This window comes from Apostichopus japonicus, chromosome 16 (assembly GCF_037975245.1).
Source record: "Apostichopus japonicus isolate 1M-3 chromosome 16, ASM3797524v1, whole genome shotgun sequence".
Taxonomy (NCBI): Eukaryota; Metazoa; Echinodermata; class Holothuroidea; order Aspidochirotida; family Stichopodidae; genus Apostichopus; species Apostichopus japonicus.
The window spans coordinates 18,505,701-18,531,639 of record NC_092576.1 but is presented as its reverse complement, the minus strand read 5'-3'; the positions used below and the strand labels follow the sequence as shown (position 1 = coordinate 18,531,639).

The window sequence follows — 25,939 nt, the reverse complement described above, 5'->3', positions numbered from 1 at the left end:
TTTTGTCAAGGTCTTGGTGATACGGGCGAAGGTCATTAATTAAGTTTCCTAACTCGTCGGGAAGTGATTAGAGGGGTGGGGCGTAGGGTTGTGGACGCGCGTTTTTATGCGGATGGGAACAATCTCAAGAAGTGATGGTGCGTCCCCCCCCCCCCGCCCAGATATTCACAGGAGACGGGCTCAATTCTCCAATCGCATGCGGAATTTATTTTTAGATTCATTGTAAGAGTTACGGTACTAGGTTTGTGGTAACAATTAGCATTCAGGTCGGAGTGTATAACATTTTATTCGGTCGAGTACGAAACCAGCAACAGTTGGTTTCATAGCACAATTGTACAATTGATTAAAGCGTCCACATACACACGCGTTATGGTAGACCATATAATTTATATATATATATATATATATATATATATATATATATATATATATATATATATATATATATATATATATATATATAAATATATGCACAGGCACACACCCACACACCCTCCGCCAGCATGACTGCAAAGGTTACGATTATCATCAATATTCATGATGATATCACCAACTCTGCAATCGCCAGATACCTTCATATCACAAATTTGAAACAATATCTTTGCAATAAAAATCAGATGTGATTTTAACCATTAATCCGTCCTCGATATGCAATAAATGTATTGCTTAGGTACCAGACCAGAATATATCTGGTTGACAAAGTTGTAAAGTGAGTGAATATAGTTGTACCGAATTTAGCGGGTTGCCCTTGTTGGAATGTTAACTTGTTACAAGTGTGTTAGCAGCTGCATATTCGTGTACAGTACTTATTATAAATCATCAAACCAGTGTGTGTTATATATTTAGGCATTTGTTTGTGCTTTTACAAAGCTGTAGCTGTTAACAAAAGGTACACAATTGCCGAATATGAGTTCATTATTATTATTATTATTATTACAAGTATTCTTATAATATTGCTAACACAGCACCTGCATAACTTCTTACAAAATAGTTTCCGCTTGATAGTTTCCGCATGTTTCCGCAAAATAGTTTCCGCATGAGTAAAATTGAAAGGCGTTTTTTTTGTGTGTGTTAAAGATAACGTTAAACAGAAAATTGCTTATTTTATGGTAACCACCCAAATTCCATTTATATGTGAAGTTGTTGCAGGATAGATATACATTCCAAGTGAAGGCAGAAACCACTCAAAACATTTAACTGACCATGGCTGTTCAACGTAAGTTATCATTTTGAACTTGATTTGAACCAATTATCACTAGAAAAAAAAAATTGTGTTAGTGGTGTCTGCTTATTAATGATACAATATGATCTCTTACTCTCTCTCTCTATGTATATATATATATATATATATATATATATATATATATATATATATATATATATATATATATATATATATATATATATATATATATATATATATGTTGATACTAGATGAGACTAGTGGAACACTAGTAGTTGTAACTCGGAGTTTCACGCTTTGTAGCGATCTTCAGACAACTGGTAGCTTCAAGATATGATATGATACACCTCGTATTACGCTTCCACCCGAAGGTGCTTCAGCAGACTAAGGAAATCCTTAGTCGGAAATTATTGAGGTTCCAAGTTATTGTGCGTGGAAGGACACCGGCGAAACTCGCCTTCTCTTTTCGAATAGTGCCCTGAAGTAACGAGGCAGGGGTGTGTAGTCCTGCTCCCGGGACCGCAATTTAACGTCCCCTCCGAAGGACGTGAGTACCGCTTTCCACGTGTAGCCACTTTCCTACCACGAGAAAGGAGCGGGGTGAAAATTGGTGTCAGTGTCGACACCGAGGTTTGAACCAGGGACCTCAGGTACTGCAGACGTGTACTCTCCCGTTCTGCCACCTCACCGCTCTGTAGCTTCAAGTTATTCTCCATGAATATATAGGATCCTCGTCGGGATTACCGGGGATTATGCGGTTGTTGGTGTATTGTTCTGCCTGGGTATTCTCTTTCGCGTCCGTTCTGTTTGTGGGTTTGTAAGACTTTCTTCGGTGTTCGGCTATTGGTGTATTCTCTTTTGCGTCCGATCTGTTGTTGGGGTTTTTTGCCTTCCTTCGGTGCTCGCTCCTTAGTTGTGTGTGGTTCTCTTGACGGTGTTTGGTGGTTGGACTGGAGTTGTTTATGTAGAACTTGTTTTCGTGGCGACACTTCGATATGAGCTCTGGGCGTTTGTTCAGGAGGGTCCGTTTGTCTGTGTTGATAATGATGAGTTTTTCAGTGAGACAGAGGTTGCACCGCTTCGACTCGTTGCTGTAGGCTTTGGCTCTGCTGGCGATTGACCAATTGATAGAGAATGGCTGGTTGTTCTGTTTCAGCTGCCAGATGTGCTTCGAGAGTTCCGTTGCGTTTTGGTGTTTTTCGTGGTTGAGCGACATCTTGTGGTTACCGTATCTGAGCTTGAAGGGGGGTTCTGTTAGGCCGATGTATGTCTTGCAGTTGTCGATGGTTTTCACTTCGGCCTTGTATATGATGTTAGATGCCTGGCAGTTTCCATTTAGTGGGCATGTGTCCTTTTTTCGGCATCGTTGAATTCTACCCCTCCATAACAAGAAGCCTACTGGAAAAGGCCTTAACCATGGCTAAGGATCACACCCACATCTCCAACCAAGACGTACAAATCATAATGCACTCCAGGAAGTCACTCCTTTTCGACAACGGCACACCCTGGATGAAGAAAGGACACAACGACCTCTTTGATGTCACAATGGGCAGCTACGATGGGGCCGAGGTATGCGAGCTTGTAGGACTCTACATCCTAAACACACTAGCAAGAGAATATGGGAAGGAATACATCGGGCTATACAGGGACGACGGCCTAGCAGCCTTCAAAAACACCAACGGAAGTAAAGCAGACCGGATAAGAAAACACATGATCAGCTTATTCAAAGAACTGGGGCTCAACATCACCATCGATTGCAACCTGAAGATCACCAACTTCCTCGACGTAACATTCAACCTCAACACCGGAAAACACTACCCTTACAGGAAGCCCAACGACCACCCAGTGTACATCCACAGGAATTCCAACCACCCACCAAACATCATCAGGTCCCTGCCAGCCTCAATCAGCAGACGTATCTCCGCCATCTCCCACGACGAGGTGATCTTTAAGAAAGCCGCACCAGCCTACGAGGAAGCACTCAAGTCAAGTAATTACACCGAGGGTCTCTCATACATCGCCCAACAACCTACCAAGAACAACCGAAACAGAAAGCGCAACATCATCTGGTTCAACCCACCTTTTAGCAGCAACGTAGCCACGAACATAGGAGGCACATTCCTGAAACTTATCAACAAACACTTCCCGAAGACATCGAAACTACACAAGATTTTCAACAGAAACACCGTGAAAGTCAGTTACAGTTGCATGCCCAACATCGCCAGCATCATCAAAGGACACAACAAACGTATAGCAGCCACCCACACATCAAAAGAAAAGGAAGCCTGCAACTGCCGAAAAAAGGACACATGCCCACTAAATGGAAACTGCCAGGCATCTAACATCATATACAAGGCCGAAGTGAAAACCATCGACAACTGCAAGACATACATCGGCCTAACAGAACCCCCCTTCAAGCTCAGATACGGTAACCACAAGATGTCGCTCAACCACGAAAAACACCAAAACGCAACGGAACTCTCGAAGCACATCTGGCAGCTGAAACAGAACAACCAGCCATTCTCTATCAATTGGTCAATCGCCAGCAGAGCCAAAGCCTACAGCAACGAGTCGAAGCGGTGCAACCTCTGTCTCACTGAAAAACTCATCATTATCAACACAGACAAACGGACCCTCCTGAACAAACGCCCAGAGCTCATATCGAAGTGTCGCCACGAAAACAAGTTCTACATAAACAACTCCAGTCCAACCACCAAACACCGTCAAGAGAACCACACACAACTAAGGAGCGAGCACCGAAGGAAGGCAAAAAACCCCAACAACAGATCGGACGCAAAAGAGAATACACCAACAGCCGAACACCGAAGAAAGTCTTACAAACCCACAAACAGAACGGACGCGAAAGAGAATACCCAGGCAGAACAATACACCAACAACCGCATAATCCCCGGTAATCCCGACGAGGATCCTATATATTCATGGAGAATAACTTGAAGCTACCAGTTGTCTGAAGATCGCTACAAAGCGTGAAACTCCGAGTTACAACTACTAGTGTTCCACTAGTCTCATCTAGTATCAACATATATTCCGCTCTGTCCAATGGACATAGAGCACTCTGCGCCAAGATAGACGCCAACCTACTCTACTCTATATATATATATATATATATATATATATATATGTGTGTGTGTGTGTGTGTGTGTGTGACTAGCATACATGTTGTGTCAGCCTACCGGCTTCTCATGACCAGTATATGGAGCCTGGATGCTGCCATGTATCTAGTCATTATACCAAGTACAATTAGCATACACGTTGTGTCAGCCTACCGGTTGTGTGCTCATTTCGCAAGGCTCATGTTTGCTCCGGGAGGAATTCCGAAAGTATGAATGATCTAAATTATAACCTATTTTCTTGATCTCGCGAAATTACTCTGCATATATACACTTTACGTAAATGGAACGTCAGAACGTTAACTTGTACTTATTGAAATAAAAATGACGGTGATATTTAGATATGATTGAACGAAGAAGACACATAGATATGACCATCAATCGAATAGTTTAAAGATGCTTTGTGTTAGAAATATCAGTTATGTTAAAGCTTATAACAAAATTGACAAATCAAAACTATCAAACAAAATATACAGGAAAATTATAAGAATGTTTCATAATTCGGGTGTTTATGCATGTGTGTCTATATCGTATATTAGGTTTTACACAACAGGTACCGCACAGTTTAACGTATGATTTAATAATTCATAGCCGTCTTCACTATCTACGTCTATAACGTCTATTACGTCTTTAACGTCTATTACCTCTATAACGTTTATAACGTATATTACGTCTATTACGTCTATAAATGATACTGCAACTAATACAAATGATACTGCAGCTCACGTCACATGATACTGCAAATAACGTCACATGATACTGCAACTAACGTCACATGATACTGCAACTAACGTCACATGATACTGCAACTATAACGCCACAGCCACCACTTTTTGCATGGAGTGAGAGTTAAGGCCTCTTCGTTGGGTACCTAAGGTTTGGACAATAACTACTACAGTGATTCAAATTTTAAGAATTTTAGATCGGTATTTGGCATTATTCTTATTTAAACTGATATCTGGACCAGACTAGATATACAAGGTATAGATAAGGCAAAACTAATTGATTTGAGGTTTAAACTCCCCACACTGTTTTGTCAGATATTGTGGTTAAAGTTTAAGCAAGACAGTTAAACCATTCAGGCGTATATAAGAACAGCTTTAAAATAGGCTTTCTTTCTATCGGTTAACAGTTTTCTATAGCCTATATCTGCAGGGAAGACTGAAGAGTTGCATTATGGGGGAGTTGTTAGTAATTATCAGGTTAACTGCATATTTGCGGTTATCGTAGACACGGATCGCTTTTGTATATTAAATTGCATGTCTCATGCCAAGCGTGAAATTCTATCAATATTGATAATTTGATATTATGATTATGACTATTTTCAGAACTTAATTAAAATATTAAATTCTATACAATTTTGATGATATTAATTTTTTCATAAATCATTGTTGCATATTCCACGCTTGGTGAGCAAAGGAAAAAAAAAACGGTATCATAGCAACCAAATTGGAAGGCTTTGTTAAAATTGTAATGGCATTTACTGTAACTATATGTAGAAAACACCACGCTTCGTCTCGCCTGGAATCTTTGCCTTTTGAGTCAGACGTATTGTTAGACTATCCCACCACCGAATATATCGATATACTGATATATATATATATATATATATATATATATATATATATATATATATATATATATATATACATACATATACATATATATATATATATATACATATATATATATATATATATATATATATATATATATATATATATATATATATATATATATATATATATATATATATATATATATATATATATATATATATATCAGTTTATCAGTTTATCAATATAGTCTGCTGTTGTCTGAAACAAAAACCTGCTTGGAAAAGGTATCATGTATAGAAAATTTGTCACAAATGTGTTATCATACCAGAATCACCTTAGGTTTTTTTGAAGAGAGAAAAAAAGGAGATTTAAATTTAAACATGCATGTGAGGCTTGCCATTTAAAGAGGCTGAATTAATAAGTCTAACACAAATACCATTTCTTCCGATGAAACACATAAGCTCAATGAATAAGTAAACAAGATTTTTTTGAGTATTCCAATAGGATGTTTGCCCAGCATTACAACTTTGTGAAGGATAAAATGGTGTAACGGTGAGGCCTACACTGACAAGTAGACCGGGTCGTAATTTAGTCTTAAAAGGACCTTTTCAGAGTTTTAGACTAATTAAAAGCTAAATAACTTGAGGACTGGCGTAGCTATTGAAATACAAACACTCTTCAATTTTGTTTAATAGTTTTTTTCTGGGATTATGACAAATCAAGACGAACGTTTCTGCCTATAGCTTGACACGTCTCTCATTTCAATTATCATGTGATTTATAAACTTTCAGGCAATATATATATATATATATATATATATATATATATATATATATATATATATATAGATATATATATATATATAGATATATATATATATATATAAATATATATATATAGACATATATATATATATATATGTATAAATATATATATATATATATATATATATATATATATATATATATATATATATATATATATATATATATATATATATATATATGTTTATATATATTGTCAGACAAAATCAGTCTAATACAGTCTAAGACCACGTTTTTAGGTAAAATTCGGTCACACCCCTCCACCATTCCTTGATGCTCCAAATAATATTGCCATAGAGAGATACGCCTTAAACCCAGTGCAACTTCTTTATTCTTTTAAGACCGTGTTTCTAGGTTTCTAGGCTCGTGTGCCTGCACAATTTCTAAGTGCTCTTCTGTGAAGGCACTTATATACATACAAGGCAACATTCCGTTACTCGCTAACACCATGTTAAAGCAGCATTTTGCGTTGAGTCGCTTTTTTCCACCTTTTTAACATGTGCATCGATTTTTTTACATGTATCAATCATAAAACAGCAAACTAAGATACCATCCAAGTTTCATCCTGCCAAGAGCGTTAATTAGCGAGTAATTAACGATTTATATCGATAACGAGTAAAAGTGTCCTCGACAAAGTTTTCATATCTCCAAATCCACTAGTTTGAATTCCACCAATCAGTGAATAGTATGTTTATTCATGAGCATTTTGCGTTTGGTCTCCGTTTTCTACTTTTTTGACATGTCCATCGAGATTTTTACATACATCAAATCACAAAACAGCAAATTAAGATATTAGCCAAGTTTTTCCCTGCCAAAAACGTTAATTGGCGAGTATTCCACATACAAAATTAATCGCATTCAGTTCCCAAACCCACTAGTTTGAATTCAACCAATCAGAGATGCAGGTTTAGTTATGAGCCGTTGCTAAATATAGATTCAAGACTTTGCGTTGGTACAACTCCCTGGTACAAATGCCATATAGACTGTACACAAATCAAGCGTGGTGTTATACGTATCTGTCAATGACGTTCGTAGTGTTTAAATATTCATATTATGGGCGAGGTTTATTGGGTTCCCAACGGAAAATATCTTGGAGAACAACACAGTTGAAAGTTGCAATTTTTTCGACTTTTATGCCACCATTTGAAGTAAAATATAAATAGATAAGCTAGTTATGTATGTCGTTATGGCATAGTGCATGGAGTCAGTGAGGTTGAGAAATATGATAGTCGAGGACGCAAAATGCTGCTTTAATATCGAACAGGAACGCCCTGAACCAATCCTGTATTCTGATAAGACCATCCTGCTAGTATGCACTTATACTCAGCACATGTTTTACGTATTAACCATGGCACCATTTTGTCCTGTTAAAACCATGTTATCTGACATGTTAAGACCACGTTACCTGGCAAGTTAAGACCATGTTACCTGACATGTTAAGACCATGTCACCTGACATGTTAAGACCACGTTACCTGACATGTTAGGACCACGTTACCTGACATGTTAAGACCATGTCACCTGACATGTTAAGACCACGTTACCTGACATGTTAAGACCATGTTACCTGACATGTTAAGACCATGTTTCCTGTCATGTTAAGACCATGTTACCTGCCGTGCTGAGACCATTTTGTCAAGAAAGACGTAGACCACTGCAGCATTCATTTATTCGATCAAGACCAGCTGCTAGTGAACATTTATACATCTGCGCAGTTTCTATCTTCGGCTAAGAAAACGTTACTACATACTTCAGTACCTTTCCTTTATGCTGTTTTGACCACCTTACCGGGAAATGTTTATATCCCCCGAACCGTTCCTCTGTCTGCCGGGCTGCAATTCTTTAAATGTTTAGGAGGAAGCGACAAAAAAAAAACGTTGTCATGATGTTAAATGACCACAAACGTATTTTGTATTCGTTTATTGTGGCAGTTTATTCAGGTATGGGCGGCGGTATGATCGGAGGCCCTTTCGCCGGTGACGGTTACGGCTATGGCTATGGGTATCATTACCCTTCTCAATACGCTGCACCCATCGTAGCACCTGCTGCCCCGGTGGTAAGTCGTTACTATCAAATCATATGTTTTGGTTTGTAACGGTTGCAAACCATGCCAAATAGTGTTACGTCACTTACTTTATCATAAGTTGCATGGAAAGATTTCAAGTGGTCATCTACGTTGAAGAAAATTACGTCAATTTACTGTTGTCATTGCTGCATGGTCAAATCTTAGTAGAAACTCTGAACCAGTAAATAATGATATGTCTGTGTACTAGGCTTGTTTATATATGGTTATTCTATACCGCCAAAATAAGGAATGATACATCGCTTATTAAAATGTAACTGGTCGAGTTTAAACTTTTTACTGTTTTTACATATACGTGGTAATTCACATGACTTAACACCTCCTTTATAACTAAAGAAACTACGAAATTAAATTTAAGTAAGTAATATGTAAAATACGTATTACGTATGTTGTTTATTAAGTACTACCACATCGATCTCACCTACATCACCTATATCACATTCCAAATCGATCTCCCCTACACCGCGTATACCACATACCACATCGGTGGCACCTATATCACGTATGTCACATACCACATCGGTCTCACCACATCACGTATATCACATACCACATCGATCTTAGGTATATCACGTACCACATCGATCGCACCACATCACGTATATCACATACCACATCGATCTCACCTACATCACGTTTATCATATACCACATCGATTGCACTTACATCACATATACTACGTACCACATCGATAGCATTTACACCACCACGTATTTCACCTACAACATCGATAGCACCTACACCACGTATCTTACCTACCACATCGTTCTCACCTACACCACGTATCACCTACAACATCGACTGCACCTACACCACATACCACACCGACCACATCACGTTTATCACCTACCACATCGACCTCACCTAGCCCACACTTACACCATCTATATCATCAAACCCATTGGTCGCACTGGCTGTTCGTATAACACATAATAACATAACTATAACCAGGCAGTACGATACATTATGCATTGTCGAGTTGGAAATACATCGATGGACATTACTGATACATTGGGCGAGAATGACCAAGTGACTTGTTAGAAAGAAACACAGTTGTGTACATACAAATCACAGACAGTTGTAGATGTATTCTCTACATGATTTCAGTCACCCCATCCCCTCCCCTCCCCTACCCCCATACCCCTCCCCCAGTCCCCATTCCCCATCCGCTCCATCTCCATCCCAAGTAAACGCTCGTTAGCAGCTAGCAATTTCCTCTCAACTCTGAAACGAAGGCTTTGCGATTTATATTTCCTGTGACATATGACTGTTGTTCCTGTCCCAGCCCCTTCCCTACACGTAATAATTGAGCGGTTTCGGCGACATCTTTCATATAAAGTCAATTCATAGATAAATGCTAATGATAACTTTTTAACATATCGTTCGCAGTATAGGCTACGTCCTTAAATGTCTGGACATACCAACCTGTCGACCATTTGGTCGTCCAGTAGAGAAGTCTGTAAAGTGTCGATTGGCAACATCGCTAAAATAATTGCGTGCAACGGATAAATACTCGTCAATTTACTTTAAAAGTGGTGTAACGATTGAGTCCGTTTCTTTGAAATTACCGCAAGCTGTAAAATGGCTCAGCAAAATTATGCAAAATACCTTTAGATGATTCAATTTGCACCTTGAGGTCGCATAAGTCTCCCAGTATATTGTGGTAACCGGGTGATTATTTCTTCAAAAAAAAAAACATGAGTTACGTTTTAAACGTTAAAGGTTAAACAGACCATGAAATGGTTAATGTGAACAACTGTACACAAACAGATGAGAAAAGTCTGAGTTCCTTTTTGTTAAATATCATAGATTTCTTCACACACAAGGACAGAACCAAGGGCGGCGGAACCGGGGGGGCACAGGGGGCACGTGCCCCCCCCCCCACTTTTCCTCAAGTTAAAAATGTGCCTCTTTTTCTACATAAAAATTGAGGTGTCTCAAGTTAGCATGAGGCCAGGGAACCAGAATGAACACTCGGGAAGGGCCGTTTCCGGCCATCTGAGGGGTTTGTAAAACCAAAAATTTTCTTGTACGCTCCGCGCCAACCGATGGTGGCGCTCCGCTCAGATAGTCGTGCATACAACTTTGCAAATCCTGGCTACGCCCTGACTTTCAATGAATTTCTGTGGGTCAAACTCAAAGCTATTTCGAATGGGAAAAATTTGTTAAGATATTAACGTAATCCTTGTTTCCCAATTTGCACATTGGATATTGCAGTGCTAGTATATATGCATATTTTCCTTGAGGGGAGGGGGGGGGGGCGTTGATGGAGTAGTGTATACGCAAATAAGATTATACAATAAGAGTTATAAAGGGTACTAATTATATGGCTGTATCAGTCCAATCGAATTTCTGCAAAGTGCCCTTTGATGTCGGTGCCCCCCCAGAATAAAAGTGCTTCCGCCGCCCTTGGACAGAACACACCTTAACTTATCTACATACTTGATTGCCCTTTTCTCAGGCACACTATGGACATTACTATTGACTATAATTATTATGATTATGAATATTATGATTACTATTATTATCATTATCGTCGTCGTCGTTGTCATCATTATCATTATCTTCATCATTATCATTATCATTACCATTATCATCATCATTATAATTACGATTATTATTATCATTATCATTATGAATAATATTATCATGAATATTATTATCATGAATTTTATTATCCTTCCATCCCCACCCCCATCCCCATCCCCATCATCCCCATCCCCATCATCCGCCATCGTCCCCATCGTCCCCATCATCCCCATCATCCGCCATCGTCCCCATCGTCCCCATCATCCGCCATCGTCCCCATCGTCCCCATCATCCCCATCATCCGCCATCGTCCCCATCGTCCCCATCATCCCCATCATTCCCATCATTCCCATCATCCCCATCATCCCCATCGTCCCCATCATCCCCATCGTCCGCATCGTCCCCATCATCCCCATCATCCCCATCGTCCCCATCATCCCCATCGTCCCCATCGTCCCCATCATCCCCATCATCCCCATCATCCCCATCATCCCCATCGTCCCCATCGTCCCCATCATCCCCATCATCCCCATCATCCCCATCGTCCCCATCATCCCCATCGTCCCCATCGTCCCCATCGTCCCCATCATCCCCATCGTCCCCATCGTCCCCATCATCCCCATCGTCCCCATCATCCCCATCATCCCCATCGTCCCCATCGTCCCCATCATCCCCATCGTCCCCATCGTCCCCATCGTCCCCATCATCCCCATCGTCCCCATCGTCCCCATCATCCCCATCGTCCCCATCATCCCCATCGTCCCCATCATCCCAATCATCCCCATCGTCCCCATCATCCCCATCGTCCCCATCGTCCCCATCGTCCCCATCATCCCCATCATCCCCATCATCCCCATCGTCCCCATCGTCCCCATCGTCCCCATCATCCCCATCATCCCCATCATCCCCATCATCCCCATCGTCCCCATCGTCCCCATCATCCCCATCGTCCCCATCGTCCCCATCATCCCCATCGTCCCCATCATCCCCATCGTCCCCATCGTCCCCATCATCCCATCGTCCCCATCATCCCCATCATCATCATCATCATCATCATCATCATCATCATCATCATCATCATCATCATCATCATCATCATCATCATCATCATCATCATCATCATCATCATCATCATCATCATCATCATCATCATCATCATCATCATCATCATCATCATCATCATCATCATCATCATCATCATCATCATTAATTATTTGATTTCTCTTCTTTTTTTTCAGGCACACTATGGACATTACGGCGGGAATGGTTTATGGCCTGGCTGCTATGGAGGGAATGATCTGTTGCTTTGGATGTGTTGTTGTGTTATTTTTATCATAGTTACTTTGATTATCATCGTTGGAATCATTCTAATCATCTTGTGGGCAGCAGACGTCATTTAATGATGGAACATTCTCAATGCCTCAATGTGTTGTATTTGATGGTATGTTTGTGTAGGTGGGTGGGGGTTGGTGGGTGGATTTAGGTTGTGTGCTCCAAGTGGTATGTGAGTGTCTCTTCCATCTAAAAGTTAAATCGTGTCCCATGAGTCTTCAGTACTAGTACTTATATTCATATATTTATTTGTATTCTGCTCAAATGAGGAGTAGAATTATTCCCTTTCTTTTCATTACGACAATTTTTTTATCAACAAACGGAAATTTATCATATCTGAACGAGGCTGAATATATTGTAATAATACATTTGTTTAGACTCGCTTCTGCGTTTCATCTTTAAAATCGGATTAAGAATCGTATTTTACAAAGCGCACATTTATAAAATTACATAGTTATAAGACTTGATACTGTAAATAAGTAACGTTAAAAATAAATCATATAGACAAGGGGAAGAGGGTGGGGTGAGGCGTCGGGTGGGGGGGGGGCGTGGAGTGGTAGGAGCGATTTCTCCGTTTTCTGCAACAGACAGTACGAATTATAAGAAATCCGTTATTGTTAACTTCACTTTACCCAAATTGCGTATTGCCTGTCAATAAGTTATTTGGCTGTGACAAACTTTCTCGTTTTGCCTTATCATAGTCGTTGTCTTACGACCGATAGCTCCTGCAACATGTAATGTACATTTAAAAATAATAAATTACACATATTTACGAAAGGGTAAAAAAAAAATACAATGTACAGTCAATCGTTTATGATTAGTTAGAATGTTTGCATCCGACAGGGCAAAACTACAGGTGCTACGCTGGTTTCTTTGTTAGAGACACTATACAGACTACACCTACAACACCTCCATAGCGACCAGACCACACCTACACATAAACCACCAGACCGACCACATCTACGCCACACTAGACTGAGCACACCTACACCACCACGGGACCGATCACACCTACACCTCCACCAGACTGACCACACCACCAACAGACTGACCACACCTACACCACCAACAGACTGATCATACCCACACCACCACCAGACTGACCATGCCTACACCACCAACAGACTGAGCACACCTACACCACCAACAGACTGACCATACCTACAGCAAACCAGAACGACCACACCTACACCACAACAGAGCGACCACACCTTCACCATCAGACCGACCACACCTACACCACTACCAGACCGACCACACCTACACCACCACCAGACCGACCACACCTACACCACCACCAGACCGACCACACATACATCACCACCAGACCGACCACACCACCACCAGACCGAATACACCACCACCAGACCGACCACACCTACATCACCACCAGACCGACCACACCTACACCACAACCAGACCGACCACACCTTCATCACCACCAGAGCGACCACACGTACATCACCACCAGAGCGATCACACCTACACCACCACCAGACCGACCACACCTACACCACCACCAGACCGACCACACCTACACCACCACCAGACCGACCACACCTACACCACCACCAGACCGACCACACCTTCATCACCACCAGAGCGACCACACCTACATCACCACCAGACTGACCACCTACACCACAACCAGACCGACCACACCTACACCACCACCAGACCGACAACATACACTCACTATCATACCGACTGGGGTTGGGGTTATATCGTCCAAAGAAGGGGTGCCCTCCCCTTTGAGGAAGTTTGGTAAAATGGATGGGTGATATATTTAGCAAATATTAAACCAATGTTGAGGACATTTCTCCGTTTGATTTGTACGGCACACACATGTTACATATCGTATTGTTCACTAGTGATTTTTGGTAAAATGATGTCTTGTGGTGAGGGAGGAATCGGGCTGATCCTTCTTGATTTCATTCTTGGTGTGGGAGGGTGGGGGGGGGGTCTAAATCTCCGAAGTGTACCGACAGCAAGCTTCAGTCCTAAAGTAGGTTAAAGATGCATCTCTTACATGCATATTTATATCTAAGAATTAAGTTAACTCTTAGTTTGACAACATTTTGAAACCAGAGAAAACATTTTTATTTCAATGTTTTTTTTTTGTGGTATATATAGCAGAATATAACTTTGAAATAATAGTTTATAGCTTTTCACGATATCTAGATAGATCAAATAAAGCTTCATTCATAACACACATTCCGTCTCTTTATTTGTCTCTCTGTCTGTCTGTCTGTCTGTCTGTAAAAGTTCATTGGTATTGTTTAGTTGCCTATACAGTAACAATCACCGGCTGATCTACGATATTCTTCCACTGTGAAATTGTTTTAGATTTTGTCTCTACACAGTAACGGTTTTTAATCACGCTGCAATATATAGGTAATACTTGCATAAATATCTCCCCAAGGAATAGTGTGTGTGTGCCTATACCAGATCACTACAAACCACAATTGTTTCTTTCGTTACCACAATTCGACCCTATGGCAATCCACAAACAAAAAGACGATTTTTATCGCCATAGCAACGGTTCCACATTACGAGCTCGAAGGCAGGGTTTTATTCGACGCTGTAACCGTTCCTTGAACAAGTAGAAAAGAATAATTTTCATAATTTTTTTTTACTATTGTTGAGATATAAAAGTTCAATTTTGGGGTTTGTTTACTCTGTTCATTGCAATATGAATATTTCATAAAAGAAAAAAAATTATGGTTGACACCCATTTAGTCATATACGTGTTTTGTAAAGGTTATTCTATACTTGGCATATTATATTATATACTTATTAATTTCATATTTGAAAAGGCGAGACTGACTGAAACAAGCATGGCACTTGATGGTAAGTTATTAATGTACAACTTATTTTTAATAAGACAAGCCAACTTATGTAACTTATTAGCAATCAAACTTAATTTTTTACATAGCCTACTTAACAGCATGAGTTCTACATTGCTGTACGATTAGAAAACAGGACACTTGTTTAGGGGTTGCAGTAAAGCTAGAAGCATAGATTTTTCCATCCTGAATGTAAATCTTAAGGCTCGGATCATACAAGTTAAGGGTTGCATTCTTTCAAGTCAACAATCTGCATGTTTCTTTTGCCTCGTAAAGACCAATGCCATGATTTAATGTTGTATACATGAAACTAATAACAAGGATGCATCCGAGACTGTAAAAGCTTATATTTTCAAAGTACGGGGCAGGGCTGCTAATAATACGCAGATTGATGCTCATATCCAATACGGTTCCGGTAGGGTTTTCGGTTTACGGTTTACGGTGTAGGGGTTTAGGTTTACGGTTACGGGGTAAAGGGTGATTGATGCTCTCCTCTCATATCCAACATGGGGCAATGTTATTCTCCCGTTTTACCGCATACCCATGCTGCGTTGTGTTGTATGTAGTCATTATACCAAGTACAATTAGCATACATGTTGTGTCAGCCTACCGGCTTCTCATGACCAGTATATGGAGCCCGGATGCTGCCTTGTGTTGTATGTAGTCATATTATATCAAGTACAATTAGCATACATGTTGTGTCAGCCTACCGGCTTCTCATGACCAGTATATGGAGCATGGAAGCTGCCATGTGTTGTATATGTAGTCATTATACCAAGTACGACTAGCATCCATGTTGTGTCAGCCTACAGGCTTCTCATGACCAGTATATGGAGCCTAGATGCTGCCATATGTTGTATGTAGTCATTACACCAAGTACACTTAGCATACATGTTGTGTTAGCTTATCGGCTTCTCATGACCAGTATATGGAGCCTAGATGCTGCCATATGTTGTATGTAGTCATTACACCAAGTACACTTAGCATCCATGTTGTGTCAGCCTACCGGCTTCTCATGACCAGTATATGGAGCCTGGATGCTGCCATGTGTTGTATGTAGTCATTATACCAAGTACAATTAGCATACATGTTGTGTCAGCCTACCGGCTTCTCATGACCAGTATATGGAGCCTGGATGCTGGCTTGTGTTGTATATGTAGTCATTATACCAAGTACAAATAGCATACATGTTGTGTCAGCCTACCGGCTTCTCATGACCAGTATATGGAGCCTGGATGCTGCCATGTGTTGTATGTAGTCATTATACCAAGTACACTTAGCAAACATGTTGTGTTAGCTTATCGGCTTCTCATGACCAGTATATGGAGCCTGGATGCTGCCATGTGTTGTATGTAGTCATCATACCAAGTACAATAAGCATACATGATGTGTTAGCCTACCGGCTTCTCATGACCAGTATATGGAGCATGGAAGCTGCCATGTGTTGTATATGTAGTCATTATACCAGGTACGACTAGCATACATGATGTGTCAGCCTACCGGCTTCTCATGACCAGTATATGGAGAATAGATGCTGACATGTGTTGTATATGTAGTCATTATACCAAGTACAAATATCATACATGATGTGTTAGCCTACCGGCTTCTCATGACCAGTATATGGAGCCTGGATGCTGGCTTGTGTTGTATGTAGTCATTATACCAAGTACAATTAGCATACACGTTGTGTCAGCCTACCGGTTGTGTGCTCATTTCGCAAGGCTCATGTTTGCTCCGGGAGGAATTCCGAAAGTGTGAATGATCTAAATTATAACCTATTTTCTTGATCTCGCGAAATTACTCTGCATATATACACTTTACGTGAATGGAACGTCAGAACGTTAACTTGTACTTTTTGATATAAAAATGACGTTGATATTTACATATGATTGAACGAAGAAGACCTAGAGAAATGACCATCAATCGAATAGTTTTAAGATGCTTTGTGTTAGAAATATCAGTTATGCAAAAGCTTATAACAAAATTGACAAATTAAAACTATCAAACAAAATGTACAGGAAAATGATATGAATGTTTCATAATTCGGGTGTTCATGCATGTGTGTCTATACCGTATATATATTATAGGTTTTACACAATGGGTACTACGCAGTTTGACGTATGATTTAATAATTCATAGCCGTCTTTACTATCTACGTCTATTACGTCTATTACGCTGTTTACGTCTATTACGTCTATTAAGTCTGTTACATCTATTACGTCTATTACGTTTATAACGTATATTACGTATGTTACGTCTATTACGTTTATTGCGTATATTACGTCTATTACGCTGTTTACGTCTATTACGTCTATTAAGTCTGTTACGTCTATTACGTCTATAACGTTTATAACGTATATTACGTATATTACGTCTATTACGTTTATTGCGTATATTACGTCTATTACGTATATTACGTCTATAAATAATACTGCAACTAACGTCACATGATACTGCAACTAACGTCACATGATACTGCAACTAACGTCACATGATACTGCAACTAACGTCACATTATACTGCAAATAACGTCACATGATACTGCAACTATAACGTCACAGCAACCAACTTTTGCATCGATTGAGAGTTCAGGCCTCTTCGTTGGGTACCTACAGTTTGGACAATAACTACTAACAGTGATTCAAATTTTATGAATTTTAGATCGCTTTTTGGCATTATTCTTATTTAAACTAATTTCTGGACCAGACTAGATTTACAAGGTATATCTAGTTAAACGTGTCTCGGCAAAACTAATTGATTTGAGGTTTAAACTCCCCACACTGTTTTGTCAGATATTGTGGTTAAGGTTTAAGTAGGACAGTTAAACCGTTCAGGCGTAAAACAGCTTTGAAATAGGCTTTCTATCTAAGCCCGGTTAACAGTTTTCTATAGCCTATACCTGCAAGGAAGACTGAAGAGTTGCATTATGGGGGAGTTGTCAGTAATTATCAGGTTTACTGCATATTTGCGGTTATCGTCGACACGGATCGCTTTTGTATGTTAAATTGCATGCCTCATGCCAAGCGTGAAATTCTATCAATATTGATAATTGAAAATATTAATATTATGATTATGACTATTTTCAAGACTTAATTAAAATATAAAATTCTATTCAATTTTGATAATATTAATTTTTTCATAAATCATTTTTTGCATATTCCACGCTTGTTGAGCAAAGGAAAAAATGGTATCATAGCAACCAAATTGGAAGGCTGTGTTGAACTTTCAATGGCATTTACTGTAACTATAGAAAAAACAACGCTTCGTCACACCTGAAATCTTTGCCTTTTGAGGCAGACTTATTGTTAGACTATCCCACCACCCAATATATTGATATACATATATATATATATATATATATATATATATATATATATATATATATATATATATATATATATATATATAGGAATAACGGAAAAACTGTTAAACAACTATGCTGCATTTAGAGAAAGGCTGGATCTCGAGTGAGATACAATAATTGAATTAGGTAAGTGATTGGAAGTAAAACAGCCAATGTTTGGTTTTTGCAGAGCTTTCGAGCAAAACTAGCTCTTCTTCAGTGCATGATCACCGAAAGTGACAAGGAGTAGCAGGAATTGAAACTGTTTTATAGAGGAGATGTCGGCATAGTTGTAAGGGCAAAGCGACTTACTGATTTCTGCTGAATTGAGCAGAAGTTTTAGAAATTCGGATTATTTTAATCCGCGTCGGATAATTTTAATCCGATTCCGTCGTAATTGTAAAGGAATTGTTTTGGTTTATCTGGGACGGCAAATCGTTTCTGATGTTTAAACCGAATGGTGCCGTGGTCTTTAGGTTTAGTTCCCAGAAATTTTCTTTCGCTTTCCTAGATTTATCTGTCCAAGAATCGTTCTGGTCAATGGCAATAACACGCAAATTCTCAATTGAATGATTTTGGAGATTGAAGTGATTTTCAACAGGTTGGTAGATCTTTTTTGTTTTGATCGCCGATCTATGTTGTGTCATTCTCATTCTAAGAGTGTTTTTTGACTCTCCAATGTATTGTAAGTTACAAATATTGCAGTAGATGAGGTAAATTACATTTTTGGATAGGCAGTTAATTTTGTGCCGAATTTGGAACGTGCGTTTGGTTTGGTTGCTCTGAAAGGCCCCGGTCGAATCGACAAGTAAGCACGTTTTGCAATTTTGTGTACAGGGCGATGATCCTGTAGTTTCTGTTTTGCTTTCCCCTAATGGGGTGTCATCCCGAAAGGATGCCCGAACTAAGATATCCCGTAGGTTGCTGGGTCTTTTAAAAGCGATGACAGGTAATTCTGGGAATACTGATTTCAGGCGTTCGGTGCCTTGAAGTAGGTGAAAATTCTTCTGAATGATATTAGCCAGTGGTGGGAGACCAGGGTGGAATTCAGTAACCAATGGTTCCCTTTTGGAACTGGTTTGACGAGTTTTGTACGTCAATGTTTCGGTACGGGGTTTGCTTTTAGCCTTTTTGATGGCATTTTCAATAGTACCCCGAAAATAATGTCTGTTTAGGAGGTGTTGTGACAGTTCTCTATAGTGCGTGAATCAAAATCGACTTCAGAGGAGCAAATGCGTCGAATGCGCAACGCTTGACTGTACGGAATATTTCTGGTACAGTGACGTGGATGGCAACTGCTTAGTAAGAGGTAGTTGTGCTTGTTCGTGGGTTTATTGAACAAGTCTGTTTTGAGTGAACCATTTTGTAGGGTCACGGTGGTGTCCAGAAAGTGAACGCCAAGTCCAGAAAAATCAGCAGTGAATTTGATAGTGTGATGAAACGAGTTTATGTCATCAATGAAGAGTTTTAGATTTGCCTCACCATGGGTCCATATCATAATGATATCGTCAATGTAACGTAACCACGTGTGTGGTTTCAAGTTTTGTCGAGATAAAAATTCTTTCTCGAGGTTTCCCATAAAGATGTTGGCAAAAGACGGTGCCATTTTGGTACCCATTGCGGTGCCATGAATTTGGAGGTAGTGTTTGTTGCCAAATACCAGATTATTGTTGGTCAAGATAAGTTGCATTAAATCGGCCAATTCTTTCTTCGTGGGGGTTTCGCCACGTTTCGGTTTGAATGCTTTTGTGCAGGCCGAAATGCCCTCTCCGTTAGGGATATTTGTGTATAACGAAGACACATCCAAGGTAACTAACAGAGAAGATAAGGGAAGATATTTTATTTCCCCAATTTTCCGGATGAAATCCGTAGTGTCCTGCACATAGGACGGTAGGGCCGAAACGAGAGGTTGGATGAGGAGATCCACGAATTTGGAAATTTTTTCAGTCGCTGTGCCATTACCCGATATTATGGGCCTCCCGGGATTGCCTTCTTTGTGAATTTTAGGCAGAAAATAAAAGCGACCAGGTTTTGGGTCGTTTTCCAGGAGGTTTTGGCCTAACTTGCGGTCAATGGAACCGTTAGAGACTATCTTTTGGATGACTCTTTTCACGTTTTGTGTGATTTCTTGAGTAGGATCAGAATCTAGGAGTTTGTAGTGTTGAGGGTTGCCGAGTAGTCTGTTGGCTTCCTCTCTGTAGAATTGTTTGCCCATAGCGACAATTGCAGAACCCTTGTCGGCTGGCTTGATGACAATGTCATCGCGCTTCCGGAGTTCATGAATGGCCTGTCTCTCAGTTTTGTTGAGATTGTCGCGGAAGTCTGGGGCGGAGGTGTGTGTTTTAACATCCTATTCAATAGCCGAAATAAATGATTCAAGAGGCGCACAATGGGCCTTGGGTGGATTCCACGAGCTTTTTGGCTTAAAATTGGAATCCAAGTCGTTGGTTTGTTGCGTGGTGTATATATATATATATATATATATATATATATATAGTTTATCAATATACAGTTACAGTTACAATATGCAGTTTATCAATATAGTCGGCGGTTGTCTTAAACAAAAACCTACTTGGAAAAGGTAATAAATAGAAAGTTTGTCACAAATGTGTTATCATACCAGAATCACTTTAATTTTTTTAAAGAGAGAAAAAAAGGAGATTTAAATTTAAACATAGATGTGAGGCTTGCCTATTAAAGAGGCTGAATTAATAAGTCTGACACAAATCCCATTTCCTCCGATGAAACACATAAGCTCAATGAATGAGTAAACAAGATTTTTATTGGTACTCAAATAAGATGTTTGCCCAGCATTACAACTTTGTGAAGGATAAAATGGTGTAACGGTTAGGCCTACACTGACAAATAGGCTGGGTTATTAAGCCTTAAAAGGACCTTTTCAGAGTTTTAGCCTAATTAAAAGCTAAATAACTTGAAGACTGGCATAGCTATTGAAATACAAACACTCTTCAATTTTGTTTAATAGTTTTTCTCGGATTATGACAAATCAAGACGAACAAGACGAAAATGTGGTGTAGTAATTAATTCTTTGTGGATAAAATCTATACACTAGATATCTATGAAAGTTCTTGAAAATTAGAATATCATAATAATAACAATAATCAGCAGCAGTTATGTTTTACGACGTTTAAGCGACCACACATTTGGGAGAATCCCCCAAGGGCTTATTGGTTACAACTTACACGCCGGGTGGCTTCCAATTCAACATTTTAACTCATATTTGGAATCTTTCCAATTTAGAAAGTCATTGCTCTTGGATGAAAAACCCACCTTACCATTACCCGGCCGGGTATGGAACCGGGAACCTCCCGATTGCTAAGCCTCATTGCTTCAAATACCACCGCCTTAATCCAATCGGCCACATCACCTGTTTATTTAATACTGAGACAAAATGAAGACATGAAAATAGTTAAATCGGCACATGTATGAAATGTAATAAACCAATGTGGAGTGTTAGTGGAGTGTTAGCTCAGTGCTTAACGCCCGTGCCTTTCAATCATAAGGTCCCCGGTTCGAGTCACTCCAAAATTAGTGTATGTCGTCCAGTTACAGAGGAGTTGTTGACAATTGGCAATTCATAATCATGGACGTTAAATATGAATGTAAGAGACTGACTTCGGTCAGCTTGCGGCTTTGACAAGCCATATGAGGCTTCTTCGCGAGTTCCTGCTTGCAGGAGAATATAAAATACATACATATACAGACATACATATAATGTGGTTGGCCAATCTTTATCAAAGAGAAGTATGAATTATGTAAAGTGCATTGAGGCACGTGTTTTACTTGTCACCTAACTCATCCTACCTTCTCTTCTGACCATAGTTTATCGTGGTGGCTTTGGAGGACCTTTAGCAGGAGACGGTTACGGATATGGCGTTGTTGGTCAGTCTATACATCCAGCTGCCATGGGACCTATGGCCGGCCATGCTATTCCACCAATCTCTCGATCCTACATCTCACCATACGCGACTCCTATTGGCCCAGCGGTAGCAGCACCAGTTGCCGCAGCACCAGTTGCACCCATTGCACCAGTGGTGCGTATTACTTAACAATTTTTTTTTTTTGGGGGGGTGGGGGTCTAAAGATGCGAATGAGACTAACTGTAGTTAAAGGACCTGATTTTTAACCACACTTAATTAAAAACGTACCATGGCCATGCATGGCGATATTAGCAAGAGGAATAGAAGCAGTTTGGAGCAGGCTATCAGACTATGACGTCACCAAAATGGAGTTGAGTGAAATAATAGTGTCTATGACAGGAATATTATTTCTACTTTCCTTGGCATGTTTGAATATGTTATCGTTTTCGAGATTTTACTGGAGTCTTCATTTTTCCTGAAGTATATTATGACAATGGTAATAAATTATTATTCATCCCACATCTAGCCGGATCCTCTTGTTGACTCCAGGCCCCATGGATGTATCCTCTGACCCACTCCCCCCCCCCCCCCCCCTGAAAACGGCAACATTTTACTTTGATGTATGAGGTATAATATGTACTAATATATGCTATTTACATTAAAGTGTTACGTCTTTTCCTGTACAGACTGGATACTACGGTCATTCTGGCTACGGTCATTCTGGCTACGGTCATTCCGGCTACGGACTTTGTCCTGGATGCTACGGGTGTCCTACGGGAGGCAATGATTTGTTCTTGTGGACGGCCTGCTGTTGCTGTGGAATATTCATAGCCCTGATCATTATTGCTCTCGTCGTTGTTCTCATTCTGTGGGCAACAGATGTTATTTAAGAGCTGACACGCTTTAAGCACCAAATTGCAAGTAACTGAAACAGTAAATACGCTTTTAAATGATTACATGGAAAGGCAAAGCACATTTTATAATATCACAGTGGAGGATACGGTATATCATGGGAGAGGGGTATCGGCAAATACCGAACTTACTACGATGACCGCGGTGCATGATAACATCGGTAAAAAGAAAGACGTGCTACAATTTATTCCACTGTGTACTTATGAGGAGCGGTGCGGGGGGGGGGGGGGGGAGGTAGTAGGTAACTTTGTTTTGTATAAAACAATTTCAGAAGGGTATACGAGATGATCCTTGGGTTACATCAAGATAAATGTCTGTAACTAGCAAGGTTTTTTACTGTTTGGTCTAAAAGTAAATCATATCAAATATATTAACTTAGTACTTGCATTATACATCCGGTACATTGTTTATATATATATATATATATATATATATATATATATATATATATATATATATATATATATATATATATATATATAATATATTTTTAAAGCAAGGTATCACAACTATCAATAATGTATTATATTTTAATTTATTTAGTTCTTTAAAGCAAGGTATCACAACTATCAGTAATGTATTACTTTTCTTGGAAATTAGTTCTAAAATGTTTTACTGTATGAAATCACGTCGTTGATTTAAGAAGCGAAGTTCATCCAATTTAGTGGACATTAAAGTAATTCGTATCATTCTATTCTATTATTTTATTAATTTCTTAGATCATAGCTGGTTGCCTTTTACTACGCCACTTAAGGGAACTTCTTTACAATTCAGTTTAAGGTCAATTTGTTTATTTGTTTTCTTCAATAAAGAAAATGGTCATAATTAGTGGTTAGTTTAGCCTTGATGTAGGACAGTTACAGATTTTCCGCCTTAATCTGGGTAAATTTATTTAAGCCAGCAGGCATCTCGGGTAAACAACTTTGATTTTCAACGTGATATGTTTTTGAAACTGAATTAATTTGTCGTCTGATTTTGTTTAAGCATTTGATGTAAAAATGTGTAATCAGTGGCGGAGCGTCCATACAGTCAGTGGAGGCTGATGCCCCCCCCCCCCCCTGACGGACTCAAATGGACTCCTGGCTCCCTTTTCAGCTTTTTACCACTTTTTATTAATTTGCGATTATTGACTTTTTTAATTGCGCTCTCATCTACCTATTGACATTTGTCACATTTTGTTGGTGTAATTTTCTGACAAAATGCTCTAACGGCTATTAATTCTTCGTTTATCTGCAAAGTAGCAAGGCCCAGAAAGGGTCATTTCCGGCGATCTAGTGGGTATCTTTACTCAAAAAATAAACATTATGTACGCTCCGCGCCAACCTACAGTGGCGCTCCGCTTAGATAGTGCCGAAAGCGCCCTTCAAACCATTCTCCCCCCCCCCTCTGACCAATACCCCTTGCTCCGCCACTGTGTGTAATAGAAAAGAAAAATAATGAATATGTATTATGAGCGACAGTACCATGCAAACAGCAAAACGACAGTATGCATCGTTTTTATTTAAGATGTACAGAAATAATTAAGGATAGACGTAGGTGTGTTTGAAACAACATTACAAAGTAAACAATATTCGAAACTCATATATGTTGCTAAATTAACATTCTATGCAATATCTTAAGTCAAATCACAAACAGTATTTATTGATTAATTTGAAATATTGCTAAACTATAGCTGATGATCAGGCTCGTAGCCCAGTGGCTTAACACGAGGAAGGGTTGGGGTGGGGGGCGGGCTAGGCCACCAAATATTTGTCTCCTTCAAAACTTGGCGTGTCACCAACAGCTTAAGGAGGGGCACCAACAAGTAAAGGAGGGGCAATATATTAGTGTCCTGTAACTTGTGTGTCTTAATAAATGCGGTGGTTGCTAAGACGGAGAAGATAGGGTGGGGAAGGGGGAGGGGGAGGGTGGGAGAGCACGGTCCCCGGTGACCTGCCCTGGTTACGGACCTGGCTGACACATGTAAGTTTAGAAAACGTTTGTAGGTTTAGCAAACGGCAGGATTTCATTGTTGAAAGTAGATCATCTCTCATGATTTATATTTGAATTGCAAAGAGCATTAATATAATTATATCTTATATTCAACAACTACATCGTGAGCATCATTTCTTTTTCGAACTTTCCTTCTACGAGAAACTCAAAGCTGATCTTCGACAAGGTAGCTGATCGTCTTAGGTAAAGAATCCCTTTCAATGCATAACAGTGTCGGTAAACTGCGCTACAAATTTATGAACTCTACTGCAAGTATATATGCATATTGTGCTTATTATATTTCCATGATTGAGGACGTCCCGGCTGCGAATATTTTTTTCCCAAA

The 25,939-nt window shown here is 39.6% G+C and overlaps 1 protein-coding gene across 3 annotated transcripts; it reads left to right on the top strand.

Moving 5' to 3' along the window:
• Positions 1-1,058: 1,058 nt before the first annotated feature.
• LOC139982727 (uncharacterized) lies at positions 1,059-25,726 on the top strand. 3 transcript variants are annotated; one of them, XM_071995802.1, is made up of 3 exons: positions 1,059-1,216; positions 8,628-8,752; positions 12,547-13,745. In XM_071995802.1, exons 1-3 carry the CDS (start codon positions 1,204-1,206, stop codon positions 12,706-12,708), a joined length of 300 nt encoding a protein of 99 aa, XP_071851903.1. In that variant the 5' UTR covers positions 1,059-1,203; the 3' UTR covers positions 12,709-13,745. The 3 variants fall into 3 exon arrangements, with proteins under 3 accessions (XP_071851903.1, XP_071851902.1, XP_071851901.1); XM_071995801.1 differs by lacking the exons at positions 8,628-8,752; positions 12,547-13,745 and adding exons at positions 22,673-22,884; positions 23,397-25,726 and having other exon boundaries at positions 1,069-1,216; XM_071995800.1 differs by lacking the exons at positions 1,059-1,216; positions 8,628-8,752; positions 12,547-13,745 and adding exons at positions 15,335-15,490; positions 22,673-22,884; positions 23,397-25,725.
• The last annotated feature ends 213 nt before the right edge of the window (positions 25,727-25,939 follow it).

What these genes read in the sequence shown, in the direction of transcription:
- LOC139982727 (XM_071995800.1), top strand. Translation starts at nt 15,361, where the DNA reads ATGGTTGACACCCATTTAGTCATATACGTGTTTTGTAAAGGTTATTCT. An exon ending in AACAAGCATGGCACTTGATG is followed by an intron (nt 15,491 to 22,672) that starts GTAAGTTATTAA and finishes TTCTGACCATAG; the next exon opens with TTTATCGTGGTGGCTTTGGA. An exon ending in TTGCACCCATTGCACCAGTG is followed by an intron (nt 22,885 to 23,396) that starts GTGCGTATTACT and finishes TTTCCTGTACAG; the next exon opens with ACTGGATACTACGGTCATTC.